Below are 18601 nucleotides of genomic sequence, written 5' to 3'. Positions count from 1 at the left end.
TCCAGTAGATTAGACGACTGTAACGTCCTGCTCACTGGCCTCTCCAAACGAGCCTTAACACAGAACAGAACATCCAGAACGCTGCTGCTCGGGTCCTGATTAGAACCAGGAAGTACTTCACACATGTGTCCTGTGCTCAGGTCTGTGGCTCCTGTGGCTCAGAGACTTTAAAGCAGCTCTGTGTGAACAAGTCTCTCCATGGACCAGCACCAAAGAACATCTCCCACATGAGCCATCTCACACTCTGAGGACTAAATCAGGACTAAACATGAGGAATCAGTGTTTCAGTTTTATGCTGCTTAAACCTGGAACATTCTTCCTGAAGATGTGAGACAGGCCTCTACTTTGACAATGTTTAAATCCAGACTCAAAACGGTTCTGTTTATCTGTGCATATGACTTTTCTCCTTTAATGTTAATTTTATGATGATTATTTGTGATTATTTTTGTTTTGATTTGTGTGATTTTAGTGTCTTTCTTATTCTGTAAAGCACTTTGAATTACTTTTGTACGAATTGTGCTGTACAGATAAACTTGCGTTGCGAGCGTCAGCGTGTGATTGTGCAGCACCATCTCTGCTAAACTACATTTGTGGCTAGACAGTCTGCACCCGCACCACCACTTCCTGCCCCATAACATCTCTTTGAACTTTCTGCAGAGTCACGTGACTAAAATGACTAAATATTCAAAGATAAGGCAGTTATTGTATGTCAAGAGCAGGATTTGAACCGTCAACCTTCAGATCAGAGGACAACACTTTACTGGCTACTGTAAATCTATTGTACCTGTCGAAGATGTGTCTGTACTTTAACATTTAACATTTTATCTTATATTAATAAATAAATAATAGAGTATTTCAGAGTTAGTGCATTATCTGAGTACTATTTGAATATAATTTCTATCCACCCTCTCCACTCAAACACAAAAATCGAATGCATATTTCACCCGCGTTAGTGATTTCACAGATACAACACATTCTATCTATAACCACGAAGCTTCCATGTAAATCCCCACACGGAATCCCATGAATCTAAATGTAAAAGACGTGAATTTGTCGGAGCAAACACTGGCGATATAATCAGAGACTCAGAGCTGCAGTGGAGTGTGACAGAATACACAACGCTTCACACTCACCAACCGCAAACAGAGAAATCCCATTGTCAGCAACTCCCCGGGCCGCCGCCTCAACCTGGTCGTCGGAACGCCCGTTTGTGATCAATACCGCGATCTGGAAAGGCAAGAAGACACAGGAAGATTGGGGAAAAATATAGTACTTTGTGGGAGAACGTGTGCAAATGTGGTTTTTAAACGATTTTGATTGATTACTGGTGACGTTTTAAGTGTACTTTCAGACGCAGAGATTGTGGTAGTGGCAGGGGCGTCGGACACGGGGGGGGTAAAGGGGACTGTTTACCCCGGGGCCCAGTGCAGCGAGGGGCCCTTCACAAATCTGTAATGTGTGTTTTTTTTATTAGACAGCATATAGCGCGGGACCACCGAGATAATTTGTACGCAGGGCCCAGAATTTGGTGCTACATTCCTGGGTAGTGGCACCATGGGAAGGGCATTTACGCAACATCTTGAAAAAAATACTTTCTGCAATAGTTATATACAAAGTTTAAATGTTACAAGACTTTAGAGCAGGGGTGTCAAGCTAGTTTTCACCGAGAGCCACATCAACAAAATGGTTGCTCTCAAAGGGCCAGATTAACTGTAAGATAAATGTCACAACTTTTTAATCTTGTTAATTAACCGTTTCTATATAAATTGCTTATTCAAGTTACAAATATTAGATATGGATTTGCATAGATATGAAAAAATGTCTGTTTAACTGTGTATCTAATGATCAACTGACATTTTAAGACAGTCATACCTTTTAACTTACTTTGTCGCAGACCACATAAAATGACATGGTGGGCCGCATTTGGCCCACGGGCCTTGAGTTTGACACATGTGCCTTAGAGCATTCCAGGTAAATTAACTCTGTATAAAATGTATTTATTAGGGATTTGCTTGATTCTGCCTGAATATCTCACTTGTTTATTGAACTTTGATACGGGAACTTTTAATCCAAGATCTCGCGATTGTCCAAGTCTAAAAACTGTCCACACTAAAATGGGAAAAAAATATATATATTATGTTATTTTGTTTCCTAAAAATACATTTCAAGGACATGCAACACGGGATAGACTGGTGCCACTGATGCACTTTTAGAATCACACCTTCTCCTGTTTTTAATGTTTTAAAATAACCTCTGGCCATGTGTTTTGTTTGCTTTTTGTTTGTATTGTTCTGTAATTTAACAAGGCGCCAATGAAAAATGGGAGTGGTCTCATTGGGCTCTCCCTGTATAAATAAACATAAATAAATGTAAACTATTTAACTAATGCTAACCTGGAGGCTAAATAAATATAAACGTAAGTAAATATCTCTAGCATTCTAAACAAAACAATCGAATATTGATGGATCGTTACGTCGTCTGTGGTGGTTCAACCCTCAGATCAACTTTTAGTAGTAATTTGCATTATTGTATTACGTCACAGTTTAACTCGGATGTGAACTGGGAATCCTCCAATCACCTTCCCAGTAGGAATTACCAGTTTGGGCAGGGCATTTTTTTCCAAGTCAGAGTAAATATCCCAGTTACAACAGTTTTCGGCTCCAGTCAAATGAAGCTCATCGACGCTAGCAGTTATAGCGGCTAATTTGGAGTCAAGATCCATGTTTGGAATTCCAACCGCCAGTATCATAGCAACCAAAGAGCCAATCCGGAGCGAGGCTGTTGAAGGTCATGCCCCTTCTCTTTCCTGCACCGCCGGTTTAGCAGGGAACAGGCACTTAGCAACGCTGTCAATCAAACCTATTGCTAATGTTAGCCGGAGCGACCTCAGGGAAAGAAGGCGCTTGATTTGTCTGTTATTAATGTTCATATCTTGATTTACAGACACAAGAGTGAAATAAAAACACCAGAATCATGTAGCGTGGGTTAATACGAACATTTTAAGACCAAAACAACGAGTCTGACAGCAGCAGTTACAGAGAGAGGGGTGGCGGCTTTTCAATAAAAAGTTAATTGGAGCCAGAGTCGATAGAGCTGGAAGTGCGCCCACGATCACTTCCTGTTTAGAACTAGCAGGTTAGCTATGTCCATTTATATATACGGTCTGTGGTGTAAGCCTTACCTTGGGGGCGTGGTCTCGAGTGATGGCCGCGCTGAACACATTCTCCACCAGGTATCTCAGAGCCACGCCCATCTTCCTGGATCCTCCCTCATACGTAAGGTCTCTGACGGCTTTAAGGGTCTGCTCCTGTGTGCTGTAATCTGTCAAAGCTATCTGCATCCTGGAACCGCAAAAGTACACATTTATTTAACACAAAAATACATATAAGTCGCCGAAGAAGATGCTAAAAATGTTCTGTTTGAGAAAAGAGCACAGCCTAAATATGCAGAGTTTGTGTGAATGAAACAAAACTCAGCTCCGCGTATGTTTTTGATGAGGAAACATTGTAACGTAGATCAGAAAATAGCGTAATCTTTGCCCTTTAATGCGTTTAAATGTACCTGGGTATATCTCCAAACACAGTGACCCCAAAGCGGACCCCCTCGGAGCCCACCACATGATCAGGGAAGTACGAGACCACAGACGAGATGAAGTCTTTCACTGTGGAGAAACTGCTCCGACCGACGCTCCAGGACTCATCCACCAGGAACACCAAGTCCGCCTGCACCGCCGTCCGGCAAACTGACGAGGAAACCACACAACGTTTAGGAAAAGAATCACAGATCATCAAACTCGCTTTTCAATTTCATGTCTTCATTTACAGTGGTCCCTCGTTTATCGCCTAAAAATCACCCACAATATGTGAAATCCGCGAAGTCGTCAGCTTTATTTTTTACAATTATTCTCTATGTTTTTGTCTGTAAAACCCCTCACCACACACTTTATACACTTTTCTCACACAGGCGTTAACATTTTCTCACATTTCTCTCTCGTTTAAACTCTCTCAAAGTTCAAACCTTCGTAGGCGTCTTTGTCGGTGCAGAACGTTTCATCGACATTGTGGGTTTTGTCGGGGAGAAAACAAATTGCAAACGTACAGCACTTCAGAGTCACACTGCGATCCAACGTTTATGTAAATTTGTCTGAACACATTCTGTACTGGACAGGAGACACGGCACGGAGGAGACTGATGGACAATGGTCTACAGTCCAACAGCCAATCAGGACAAAGAACACAATGGTCTACAGTCCAACAGCCAATCAGGACAAAGAACACAATGGTCTACAGTCCAACAGCCAATCAGGACACAGAACGCATTGCACGTTCATACAGTGTGAAAAAGCACGTGAAAGTGCACAAAAAAAATCTGCCAAACAGCGAGGCCACGAAAGGTAAACCACGATATAGTGAGGGACAACTGCATTCCACAGTAAGACGTGACACCTTTGTCCTGAGGGTTGTTTCCCTCCTCACTCAAGCCGCCCTGACATGGCACTGCCTGGTGTTTTCCCTCCTGATCCTGACTCATCCTCCTCTTCAATTCTACATCAAGACGACTCAAACTCGGGATAGAACCTTAATGAATTGATTGACTGACACTGCATTTATACACAAGTCTGTCTCGATAACACATTTTGAAGTGAGATATATATATATATTACTAAAAATATCACGATAAATAACATTGAAATTACTTTATGCCATTAACACAACGACCATCGTAAGACCTAGGGGATGAACCGATCCATCTTTTTTCAGCAAACCTAGTAAGACCCCTGACATAATCTCCGTAAAACATTTCCAGCAGCATAACAGGGCTAAAAGAAGAAAATAAATAACTACACAGTGTGGAGAAAGCTGGAGGATGTGTCTGGGGTGAGGGAAGTCTGGGGCTCCCTGTTTAGACTGCAGACCCGGATAAGTGGAAGAAAATGAATGGATGGTGTGTAGAAAATATACAATAGAACGGCTAGCTATAAACATAGATCCACGGAAAGCATAAAAGCCTAACAATAAATAAATAAATAAATGGAGTTTGCAACCTACAGCTTCCAATGTTGCCATAAATAAAAAATAAAATAGATCTAGTGGAGGGGCTGATGTCTTAACACACACTTTAAACTCACACTAAAAGACTCATTCAAGAAAAACTCCTCTCTAACATGGACATTATCCTGCACAGTAAAATACAATACATAATTCCACCTCCGTCCACCAGATGGCAGTCTTGTCACACCATTTAGCACATCTCCTCCTCTCTGCTGTTCTGTCAGGCAGCCAGCACCCAGCACAAATCCCCATGAATGTTTAATGAGACACAAGTGAGCCAAAGAGACTATCAATATTCAGAGCACTCCAGCAATAAAACTTTAGTACAGCAACGAGGAATGCTTCAAATAATAAGGTAAACATGCCCAAAAATCAGGGTCACTCGTCTTCTCTTCAGAGCCAAACCAACGCATTTAACACAAGAATCGTTCTGTTTAAAAGGATTCGGGGCACTTCTAAAAGCAACACTTCTCTACGGGGGCGTGGGCCGAGATATAGACTCCCACAGAATATATTTACTCTTAGCTAAGCTGTGTCTGCAGCTTTGTAACGCAATAATAACAATAGATTTGATTTACAACGCACTTTTCGTTCAGGGGAAGTTAAGAGTGCGACAGCGTAAACAATCTAGAATTAAATGGAGAGTAGAGGAACAATACTAGCACAGTGTTATTGGTTTTACAGTGTTTAATGATCCTTAAAGGTACGACTGTGTTCAGGTTTAGTTGCAATATGGAGTTTTTTGGTGGTAAAAGGAGGTAAAGAGTGGGGAGAGACATTCAGCAAACCACTGGATCTACAGTACTAGTTAAAAGTTTGGACACACCTTCTCATTCAAGCAAATATATGAAGTAAGATATATGGAATTTTAAAAAAAAGGTGGAAAAAAGGTGAATAACTCTAGTAATTATTATTTATTTATTTTTTATTTTTTTATTTTATATTCAAATTCTCAAAGTAGACATCTTGTGCCTTGTCAAAAAATTATTATTTATTATTAAATATTAAGAGTTATTTATCCAAATGGACAATCACCCAAAGCATCCTGCCAAAGTGGTGACAAAGTGGCTTAAGGGTAACAAAGTCGATGTTTTGGAATGGCCATCATAAATACTAATGACATTTATGTAAACTTCTGACTTTGAATAGTCAAAAAAAAATCATTCTCTCATTATTCTGGCACTGAGCAAATAGAAATAATTTTGATATTCCTAACTGACCTAACACAGGGAAAGTTTAGTTTGATTTTATGTCAAACAGTGAGAAAAAAACATGTATTTTTCTACAGTATATGGAAATTCCTGGTTGTAGAAAGTAGTAAAAAAAAAAAAAAAAAAAAAAAAAAAACACTGAATATGACGGTGTTTCCAAACCCTTTGTCCATCATTTTACTACTACTTTTCACTTCACTTCTACTTCTACTTTTTCACTACTTTTAATGCAATCTAAAATCAGCACTTTACCTGACGACACGTTCAAAACTATATCAAAACACAGATACTGCTGATATTATCTTTTACTATTTAATGCAGAAAGCGGTGCCAAACTGCCATCGCTCAATCACAAAAACGTTATCAGATTTTAAATAAAAAGTTTAAAGTTCAGATTAAAAAGTGTTATGCCTGAGTATTACTGCGGGATGTGAAAAATATAACTCATTTGGAACAGTTTTGCAAAGTTATTCCAACCCAACCTTTCTTAACACACTGTTAGCATCCACGCTATTCGCCGCAGTGAGTTTATAACAGAGCATCCTGCATCCTGCTCTCTGGCTCCAATTCACTTTCTATTGAAAAACTGCTGCTGTCAGACTCGTCATTTTGCTTTTAAATGTTCGTATTTACCCGCTCTACATGATCCTGGTGTTTTTATTTCACTATTGTGTCTGTAAATCAAGATATGAACATTAACAACAGACAAATCAGGCGCCTTCTTTCCCTGAAGTCATTCGCTAGCGTTAGCCACAGGTTTGATTGACAGCGTTGCTAAGCGGTTCGGGCGGGAATGGGCGTTACCTTCAACAGCGTCGCTTCGGATTGGCTCTTTGGTTGCTATGATACCCGCGTTCAAAATTCCAAATATGAAACTCGGCTCCAAATTCGCCGCTATAACTGCTCTAGCCTCGATTAGCTTCAGTTGACTGGAGCCGAACGCTACGGCTGACGTGACGCTCACTTAATCCACTTATTTTTTTTACGTAACTGCTTTCGTACGTGACACTTCGTTGAAATGCCGACGAGTTGACGCGAAGGTTTCGATCGGTCAGTCACGGGTCTGTTTCCGAGACGGTTGTTTTGTTCGCGTTTCGGCGGCGAGTTACGGCCTGACGTTAGCCCTTAAGTTCAGAAAATAAACAACCAGAAGAACTTTGGCGTGTTTCCTTACGACCAGAACGCTACAATAGTCGTATTACATCAAATTAAAGCCCCGACGAGGATATCAGGGACTAGCAAAGTTTCCTGGATCGACGCCGATATCCAATACCGGCGCATCCCTAATAATAAATAAACTGTGTCCTCACTCCTCTAAGTCAATATTGTGGCATTAAATGTGCCATAAAACACACCAAACACTGTCAAGCGTTGATACCTCAGCTGCCTCCTGGTCCCTGTTTCATTACCAAACTTCTACTCCTCGATTATCTCACTATTACTACTTTGGCTGCGGTCCCGGGACGCACTAAATTTGACATATGCCGACAGCCACTGGCCTCACATTAAGGTCCTATATCACTGCAATATTTCTCTGGATACAAAAGAGAGAATGGAAATTTTATAACTTGAAAGTAGCGATAGAAAGTGCTCATGGTTTATTAAGTTTGTTCAAGTGGGAAAGTTCAATCCCTAAACGACATTATGTTATAAACTCTATTTCTGATCTATGTTTTAATGTTGTTTCCTCGTCACAAACACACCAGGAGTTGCGTTTTGTTCCATTCACGCACTGAAATATTTAAGCTGACGTCTTCTCGCCAACTGAAAACGCCCTGTTCCACCTTGTGATGTCATCATGTGGTGATACAGTAAGTGCGCCGATGTGTTTTTAAACTCCACACGCCCTCGCTAGAATCATTTCGATGACTTCAACTCTGGAATTTCCAATCTCTACTGAAAAAAAAAAAAAAAGAAAAACGTACCTGGAAAACTACCACTTCATGACATCACAAGGTGGAACAGAGTGGTTTGAAACATGTGAAGGCAAAAAACACAACTCCAGGTCTGTTTTTGAGGAGGTAACAACATTATGACACGACTTAAAACTCAGAAATAGATGTTTTCTGCACTCTGTAACTTTTGTGGCGCTGGTCTCCATGGATACGCATTACTTTGCCTGGAGCGCTCAACAGTACGGCATTAAACGTGTTGTATCCACGAGCGCGCATGCCCTCCACAGAACTGACCTGCGACTTGGCCTGGTTGCGAGATGAGTTTAATGCCATACCGTGGAACATTCCAGGAGAAGCAATAACATCTCCTCAGAGGCGGCAGAGCACTCCGCTTTAACACAATCAAAAGTAAGTAAAAAGTACGTCACCATCTCGTAACCGCTACTACTTTCACAGTTACTATACGTCATTTAATCACAGTTACAGCAAAATAGTCACGCTCTGATTTGACTACGTTTCACACCAGATGCCCTTCCAGACGACTGTCATGCGCAAACAGATTTAGGCACAAAGACGTTTGCAAGAGATTTGAACCGGATACTCTCCAGTTAATAGATAAGCAGCTGCTACCACCGCCGTTTATCTTACAACAGTCGTCTTAAACTCAACCAAAGCAGATTAAAACGGGACTAAACTTGTTTTTTCTTATTTTGTTTTTGTCGCTAAACTGCATATGGTGTTTTAATAGCATTGTTTCCTAGTCCTTTTTGCAAACTAGGTATATTATCTACAAATCTATCCATCAATTGTTTATATAAATGGACATAGCTAACCTGCTAGCCGCCGCGTTCCAAACAGGAAGTGAGAATATGTGCGTTTCTGGTTCCGATTCTGGCTTCAATTCACTTTCTATTGAAAAACGGTGTCCCCTCTCTCTGTAACTGCTGCTGTCAGACTCGTCATTTTGGTCTTAAATGTTCATATTTGTGTTTTTATTTCATTTTTGGTGTCTGTAAATCAAGATATAAACATTAATAACAGACAAATCAGGCGTCTTCTTTCCTCAAAGTCGCTCCCGGTAGAGTTAGCAACAGGTTTGATTGACAGCGTTGCTAAGCGGAGGCGTTATTTTCAACAGCGTCGCTCCGGATTGGCTCTTTGGTTGCTATGATACTCGAGGTCAGAATAAATAAACATGTAGCTGCTAGCGTCGATGAGCTTCATTTGTGTTTCCGATCACAAACACCTGGCGGCAGGGGCGGAGTTTGAAGCGTGGATACCCGCTCGACCAACCGCACCGCTCCTCGTACGTCCAGACTCCGCCCCTTCTCCCGTCTCGCTCTCTTAAAGTTAACTGCTTCTGTTTGAAATGCGCTCGTAGGAGGCGTTCAGGCGCTTAGTCCCGCTTTAACTTTTAAATAATCTAAGATATTTTCACGCAGAGTTTTGAAACGCACAACAATAAAACCTCCCAACACTGACGCTCGCTTGAATCCGTGACTCAAAAAAAGCTAAAACCATCGAGGAACTACATCAGAACGTTATCTTCTACCTTTGTGTCCCTTCAAAGCCGCAGCTCGTGTTCCGTTAAACGCCGCGGCCTAAACATATGGCTCCGACGTTTACAGGGACTCGTTTTACACTCCACAAACTTCAGCAAAAGCACAAAACACGGAGCAGAGCTGGAGGAGGAGGAGGTGGAGGAGGTGGAGGAGGAGCAGATGCGTCGGAAACAAAGACGAGTCCTGAAGAGACACTGCATACATGGTGTACCTTTGCAGTATTTATATAACAACATGGCGAATATCGATGAAACTGATGTTAGACTTTTGTTAAATAGCACGGTTTTAACGCAGAATGGACTTTTAATCACGTTATAGTCGTTTTCTTTTCATTGACGCTCTCGGAGTTGTTTTTGGAGCGATTCACGTTTTAATCGATTATTTTCAAGACGCCATTTTGTCGCTCAGTCCTCGTTTTCACCTCCACCTGTGACGTACGCACTTCGTTTCTTAATCGATGATACACGTAGGATTCGGCAGCTGTCCACAGGGGGCGCCGAGAACTGCACGCCGCTTTGTTGCGACGACTTGTACGGCGACGTCGGCTCCCATTGGACACCGCAGTTTTCTTTTTCTTTTTTTTTATTCGTATTTTTATTAATGTGTGAACAAATATTACAATATACTGTCATTTAAAACAACAAATGCAATCATACCTTTTTAATTTTTATATATAACAAAACTGAAACTTAAAAAGTAAATAACTAAATATAAATTAATAATAATAATACAAAAAAAATAAATAAAAATAAATAAATAATCACACAAATCCTGACTGTAAATAAATAAGAAAAGCATCACATAGTAAATAATAATAATAATTCAAAAAAAAACAACACCACATTTTTCTAACGCGGAAGTCAGCGGATTTGTTTCTTTTATTAAGTCGTTTTAGATGAATATTGTGATTTAAAATGTGCAAATTATAACAAAATGATCCACAAGTGTTAGTCTCCTTGCTTGTCTCCATGGAGATGTTATAGCTTTGCCTGGACGGTTCCTCAATATGGCATTAAACTTATCACAAACAAATCTGAAACTGAGCCCTGTACCAGAAAAGTTGCAGCGTGTGACTTTAAAGAAAACACAATCAATACAAAAATGTTATTTAACAACCACAACCACAACCAGGTCACACGGCCGACACACAAAGGTATGTTTTTAAGTTCAAGAGATTTGCAAATTAGTGCAGTAATTCTGAAATATTGTAGTTTAAACTCGTCTTTACAAGTGATGGAACATAACGCAGTAAAAGTAGTAAAGTGCTGTACTTAAGTAGACTCTTTAGGTATCTGTACTTTACTTAAGTACATTTTACAGTGGATACTTTTTACTTTTACTTTACTACATCTGAGAGCAGTATCTGTACTTTCTACTCCTCTACGTTTTTGAACAGGACTGAAGAGTAAAAAGTACTTTTCATCTGATTTGAGGTGTTATTTTTACCGTGTTCGTGGAAACATCCTGACTCAAGTTTAAGAGTTCGAGCTTCGGCTTCGAGCAAAACAAAAATAAATACACAAAATACATGAGAAAAATTAAGAAATTGATTTGTATTTTTACTGTTCAATAAAAAATATGTCTCATTTTAAATCTATATCACTACATTTGTACTTAAAATTAAGACTTGTGAGAAATACTTTTACTTTTTACTCTTAAAGTAAATTTTTAAACAGGTATTTAAAGGTCCTATATTACGCAAAATTGACTTTTCTGAGCTTTATGATGTTGTTTCCTTCTCAAAAACAGACCTGGAGTAGTTTTGTTTCATTCACACATGTTTGAGTAACATTTCTTATCAGTCTGTAACATTTCCAAAGCTCAGAATGCTCTGTTCCACCTCGTGATGTCATCAAGTGGTAGTTTTAATGTTAACAGCTCCTTTCACCTTTAGTTCAGTAGAGATTGGCTATTCCAGGACTGAAATGATCCAAATGATTCTAGTGAAGGTGTGTGGAGTTTAAAAACACAGTGGAACACTTCCTGTATCACCACATGATGACATCACAAGGTGGAACACTCAGCCTAAATCTGCAGCGCTTGTGTGAAAGAAACAAAACACAACTCCAGGTCTGTTTGCGACGAGGAAACGACATTATAACAGCGTAACACGGGCCCTTTAAATACTTTTACTCATGTACATTTGTGCAGTAGATGTGATACTTTTACTTTTACCCGAGTACCTGTTTAGCTTTGTATCTGTACTTCTACTTAAGTAACAAAATGGAGTATTTCATCCATCACTGGGCTTTTACAAAAACATCTAACATCGGAATAAAGGCGTGAAAACAAAGACCCAGGTTCTATCGGCCACTACGACAAAATAAAACAGTAAAATCAGTTAAACAAGACGAAAACGCCAAAAGAAAACCTCTCTGGATCAGATTGCAAACTTCAAAACAAATGTAGATTTTTTGGGGGGGATTGTAAATTTGGATGAAGTAAACAGATCCATTACAGAGCCAAGAAAAGATATTCACGTTTTGATCTCTCTCTTCCATAAACAACAATTTAGAATATAAACTACCTCCTCTCTCATAGATTAGCATAAATAAGAGCCAACACGAGCTAGAAGAGGAACAGCGTCAGATAAGAATCATATTAACGGGGATAAAGGGACGTAAAGGACAAGAGACGGACCGATCTACGCCGATATTTGTAGTTTATAACAAATAGGAGATCGGCTGTACATTTCCAGCACATGACGATATTTTGTTTTGGCTAAAGAAACCAAATAAAGCTTTATTTGAACACGTAAGTGCAAAGACAATAGAACAACACGTGACTACACAGCTCTCCTGCAGGGTTATGGGGAAAAAGGGCGGTACGGGAGTTTGTAGTAAATAAGTGAAATGACAGAATTTGGGGGAAATAATCGAAAATATCGGCAGATCTAGGGTGACCAGACGTCCCCACTGATCCCAGTTTGGAGCCCTGTGTTCCATGTCCTTGGAAATGTATCCAAAACCAGTGATTTGTCCCAGTTTTATACAAAAACTGTCCGAGGTTCTCTCTATTTTTGACCTATATTTTTGTTTAAATACAGAAAACTGTGCTTGAAAATGCCCAAATGATTAAAAAAAACCCTCTGCTGTGACAGGAGCCTCTCAGATTAAACACAAGTGACAGACTGGAGCGAGGGCTTAGTAATGTTCTTAATTACACGCTCTTTTCATTATTTCATTATTACCAACCAGCCCAACCCGGAGGTGTCCTAGTTTTACATTTGGAGAAGTCCTCAAAATGTTGGGTACAGTGTTGGGCAAGATCCTTCCAAAAAGTTATTAATTACAGTTACCCGTTACTTTTCCCCAGTTACTCATTACTTTTCTCTAGTTACTTGTTACTTTTCCCCAGTTATCCATTACTTTTCTCTAGTTACCTGTTATTTTTCTCTAGTTATTCATTACTTTTCTCTAGTTACTCGTTACTTTTCTCTAGTTACTCGTTACTTTTCCCCAGTTATCCATTACTTTTCCCTAGTTACCTGTTACTTTTCTCTAGTTACTCGTTACTTTTCTCTAGTTACTCGTTACTTTTCTCTAGTTACTCGTTACTTTTCTCTAGTTACTCGTTACTTTTCCCTAGTTACTCATTACTTTTCTCTAGTTACTCGTTACTTTTCTCTAGTTACTCGTTACTTTTCCCCAGTTATCCATTACTTTTCTCTAGTTACCTGTTACTTTTCTCTAGTTACTCGTTACTTTTCTCTAGTTACTCGTTACTTTTCCCTAGTTACCTGTTACTTTTCCCTAGTTACTCGTTACTTTTCTCTAGTTACTCGTTACTTTTCTCTAGTTACTCGTTACTTTTCTCTAGTTACTTGTTACTTTTCCCTAGTTATCTGTTACTTTTCCCTAGTTACCTGTTACTTTTCCCTAGTTACCTGTTACTTTTCCCTAGTTACCTGTTACTTTTCCCTAGTTACCTGTTACTTTTCTCTAGTTTCCTGTTACTTTTCATCATCCAGTAAGTGAAGTGAAGTGACTAATCACAATATGAAGTAACTAGGCCTATATTAAATTATAAAATAAATACCACAGCTGCTTTTTGCACGGAAAAATATGCTACAATCGACCTTATGTGTCGTTCAAATCACCAAATGCACCAGAGACCCGGAGTTACACGCTACTTTCATCCACAGAGCTCAAAATCCCTGAAAACGAACGCACAAGCGACCTGTAATAACACCGCACACGTCTTTATAATCCACAGTCGTCCCCGTCTGATCCATGGAAAAAGAAAAAATCGAATCTGCCAACAGGACAAATTGGTCCAGTTGACAGATTTGACTTTTTCTTTTACTATAACAACACAGAGCAAAGTACTGTCCTCTTTACCACCAGACAGAGACCGAACAGCTCATTTACCAAACGCACAAATATCAGAACATCACAAACACGTGCCGCCATAAAGAGTCGCCAAATAACAACGTATATCCATAAAATCCACAAGAATCTGCGTATTTACTTGCATGTGTTCAAACAGCGAGTATTCGACCACGTGCCAGCGCTAAACCAATGAAACGCCCTGGAAAGACTTTACGCCCGCCCAGCGCTGCTTCTGATTGGTCGCCTTTGCGGTCGATCACTGTTTTAGCCAATCACTGCCTCTAATCGCTCGTTTCAGGCTTGTTTACGTCCTAAAAGAAAGGAAAAACTACGGAGCTCCTCTGAAGAAGACAACGGCTGTGTCCCAGTTCAACGGTTGCACATTTCGTTGTACCGTTCGAAGGACCCGACCAACAAAGGGCGCTCCTCCGTGTAGCCTCCGTCGACCGCAAAGGCCGTGCCGAAATGGGACAGTCCTACACCACGGAGCGTACGTCAACCTCTGTCCGTGCGCTTACGTTACGTCGCTTACATTATGTTTAAATTCTTTATTATTTCATAGAAGAAGAGTCAAGGTGTCGTCGTCGTCGCAGCCGTTTATTTCTGTTTAGATTGAACGAAGTAAGGAATTAATCTTTCCCTTTGAACATCAACAGGCAAATATAACGCTCCAGGTGATTTTTTCCCCCAATCGTAGCGAGTATTACATAACTTTAAGAAAATATACCTTGTTTCTCTCGTAGAAAAAGAGACGCGCGGTGCATGATGGGATATAGAAGTGCGCGAAGTCTTCACGGACGATCTCCATGGAAACGCAGGGCGCATTTTTGGCTGCATTCGTCAAGTGCCCTTCAAACGCACCCTACGAAGTGTGCGACCTGTGACCTGCTAAACTGACGAGCGCCGTTACGCTGACGGTAAATATAACGGCGTTACGGAGAAAAGCGTCAGTAGTTAAGATTACTCGATACTGGTAAAAGTAACTAAACCTGCTACTTACTAATGTTTTCGTACTTAAACGGCGTAAATCCCAACACCGGCTGCGTATTACGGGAAGTTTGAACCCTTGAACGGGCCCAAAATCAGACATAGATGTGATGAAATGGTGTCATTGTCGTCCATTAGCTCAAGTAAAACCAAACTTGTTGATATGTGATGAGCCTAAATCAGCCTTCTATTTATTTCTCTGCGCGTCATATTGTGTGGTTGCCTTTTACGAAGACCCTTAAGGGGAATAACATTAGTCTGCAGTCAGGAAGTGAGCAGATGTTTAGATTTCCGGAGCTGACAGAGCTGGAGAGATAAGAGCCGGTCCAGGTGTGCACTTTATAATGATCCAACACTTGCACTTTGGCCCCAGAATCCAAGCCCATTAATTCAAGAATGAGTGAGCCGTGTCGACAATGAGACAGATGGTCCGGAAGCCTGATGCAACCTGGATTGTTTTTTTGTGGAACGCTGGTCGGTGTAGTTATAAAAATCGAATCTCGTTCTTGTGATGCTACGTTGGGAAAAATCGACATTGTGATTCACTGATTTTCCCTTGAATCCATCTCCGAATCCAAGCCAACTGGAGACAGACGGCAGCCCATTTGTCTGTTATTTAATGTCCATTTGTTGAGTTACGGACACAAAAGTGAAATAAAAACCCCAGGATCATGTAGAGCGGGTTAATACGAACATTTAAGAGCAAAATGACGAGTCTGACATCAGCGGTTAAAGAGAGAGGCCACAGTTTTTCAATAGCAAGTGAATTGGAGCCAGTGTTTTGTATGAGCAGGGCCGGTTCAGACTATAGTCAGACTGAGCAGCTGCTTAGGGCCCCAAAGCCACCAGGGGGCCCCCAATAGCCCATACATTTATATTAAAAATAATATAGAGCTTGTGTGTTTACTGCATCTTAAATATCCCTCTAAAATGATTATATTTGTTTTATATCTATAGTAGTAAAATATCTGCTGCTCTACGTTTGTTTTTGAGTCGGGCAGAGGTGAGGGCAGCTCTGTGTTTACACCGGAGCAAGGACCCGACATAATGTAAATGTAACCCCACTGTCACCAACTGGAACACATTAAAATCCACAAAAAACGAGGAAAAAACATCTAGAATTTCAAAAATCTGTTTGTTTGTGTTCTGTTCTTGTGACTTTAGTTCAGTCGTTGTGACGTTCTGGATGTTTTCAGTCTGATGTTGTTCAGATAAACACAAAAACAACTGGACAAAGTGATGAGAGCAGAGTCAGAATGTGTCAAATGTGAATCACCAACAGCTGAGCCAGGAGGGGCCCCCAGAGACACATTCAGCTTGGGGCCCCCTGAAAGCTGGAGCCGGCCCTGTGTTTTTTTTTTTTTTTTACATATTATACACATACAGAAGGCATCAAATATATGAAGTAAGATATCTGGAATTATGAGGTAAATAACTCTACTACATTAAAAATATATTTTAAATTCAAATCCTCAAAATAGCCACGCTTTTGTCGAAAAATCCATATCAGCATCGTCCATGAAAAACACATATTGGTTGCTCACTATAGGGGACCATCGGTATTTTTTCCCCATTTTTCTTTGCTACATAATCCCATATATATTACTTCATATATCTGATGTCTTCTGTGTGGATATAAAATGTAGAAATAGTAAAAATAAGGAAGAAACACAGAAGTACAAGTGTAATCTCATTCCTGTGATGTGCTGTTTTGGTAAAATCGCTGTTTTGTGATTCATTTTTCTCTTGAACGCAGCTCTTTGTGCAAATAAAGAGTAAGAGGCACTTTTCAGATGATTTGAGGGGTTATTTTTACCGTGTTCGTGGAAACATCCTGACTCAAGTTTTCGAGTTCAAGCTTCGTCTTTGAGCGAAACTAAAATAAACTCACAAAATTCATGAGAAAAATTTGAAAATGCATTCGTATTGTTTCTGTCGAACGAAATACGTCTCATTTTTAATCAATTTCACTACATTTACACTTTAACAAATGAACAACACAGTACTTTTGTGAAGTATTTTTTTACTTTTTACTCTTAAAGTACATTTTTAAATTTGCACTAAATATTTGTACTTCAGTAGATTTTTTTTCCTGCAATGCTTTTACTTTTATTTGAGTAACTTTTTACCTCTGTATTTGTAATTTTACTTAAGTAACAAAATCAAAAATATGTAATGTAGTGATTGGTAGTTGTAGTAGTAGTTAGCGTATATTTTGGACTATAAGCCACTACTTTTTCCTCACACTTTGAACCCTGCGGCTTATACAACGGTGCAGCTAATTTATAGATTTTCACAGCCACCGGGGGGAGCTCTCTAGCTGTAAACGCAAAAGTGAGACAGACGTGGTTAAAGATTATGCGCTGAAGAATACACTAGTTTTGATTTTGAACTGTCATTTTCCGTGTCTTTTAAGATAAAGGCAACGGATCTGACGTCAAACGAAGGAAATAGATCCACCGCACGTAAGTTTGGCGTCAAAGAACCGATGGTGCGAACTTAGTCGATGTAAAAAGACGACAAAAGCTTTCAGAGGAAATAAAAACAGACGGCTCGTGTTGGCGTCTTTTTATTTTCTAAACCTGTAGTATGTTCTTCCCGTGTTGGTGCCGATTTTCAGCCGCAGTTTAAACAAAAGCCTTAATTAAAACTCAAAAAAACCTCCGTGTGCCTTACTTTTCTTTTAAAATTTAGCTGGTGCGGCTTATACTCAGGTGCGCTCAATAGTCAGAAATTTGTGGTAGTAGTAACGTTAGCAGTTATATCAGTACTTTTGTTTTCTTCTATCAGACCAAACAGAGTTAAATAAATGCATGTGAATGAATGGGATAGTGATAGTTGTAGTAGTAAAGTTTGGTATTCCACGACTTACCTTCAGTCTGAGAAGAGACACTTTGATGGTGGAGAAAAAGCAGCAGCAGAGACAGAATCCTTAATGAAGTAAAGCCCATAGTCCTCTGTGTTTCCAAACCGACTCTTCTCAAACGCTCGTATAAACTTCTATAGGTCCAAACATCAACTTCAGTCGATTCTGATCTGAAACAACAAGAACAAACGGTAAGAGCGAGACTGAGATTGTGCGTACAGCGTTTCAGGCTTAAATCGCTAAGGTGTAAATCGATTTACAGAACTTTTATTATGATTTTGTGTAAACATGATCATTCGAAACATCGTGATCTTTCATTTGAACCCCACGTCAAGCACATAACCCGGACTGCATTCTTTCACCTCAAAAACATAGCCCGTCTCCGCCCATCGCTCATCTTCTCCGCCGCTGAAACTCTCATCCACGCATTCATCACATCCAGAATCGACTACTGCAACACCGTCCTCTACGGTTCACCATCCAAAACCCTCAACAGACGACAGAACATTCAGAACTCCACCGCCCGGCTCCTCACCCACACCCACATCACTCCTGTCCTCCACAAGCTCCACTGTCTCCCCCGTCCCTCAGCGCATCCACTTCAAAATCCTTCTCCTCACATTCAAAGCTCTCCACAACCTGGCCCCTCCTCACCTCACAGACCTGCTCCACCTCCACACTCCATCTCGCCTCCTCTGC

The 18601-nt window shown here is 40.2% G+C and overlaps 1 protein-coding gene across 1 annotated transcript in view; it reads right to left on the bottom strand.

The window, feature by feature from the left end:
• col7a1l (collagen type VII alpha 1-like) overlaps positions 1–17987 on the bottom strand; it is a 152679-nt gene extending 134692 nt beyond the window's left edge. Inside the window, exons 1-4 of the mRNA XM_055225585.1 lie at positions 17909–17987; positions 3562–3742; positions 3182–3341; positions 1134–1227 (exon numbers count right to left, since the gene is read on the bottom strand). Of these exons, the coding sequence (XP_055081560.1) occupies positions 1134–1227; positions 3182–3341; positions 3562–3742; positions 17909–17987 (514 nt within the window). The remainder of the gene's footprint in view (positions 1–1133; positions 1228–3181; positions 3342–3561; positions 3743–17908) is intronic.
• Between the last annotated feature and the right edge of the window lie 614 nt (positions 17988–18601).

The sequence above is a fragment of the Periophthalmus magnuspinnatus genome, chromosome 12, assembly GCF_009829125.3.
Source record: "Periophthalmus magnuspinnatus isolate fPerMag1 chromosome 12, fPerMag1.2.pri, whole genome shotgun sequence".
Lineage (NCBI taxonomy): Eukaryota > Metazoa > Chordata > Actinopteri > Gobiiformes > Gobiidae > Periophthalmus > Periophthalmus magnuspinnatus.
Note: the sequence above shows the minus strand (reverse complement) of the source record. Positions and strands in the feature narration are given on the sequence as shown.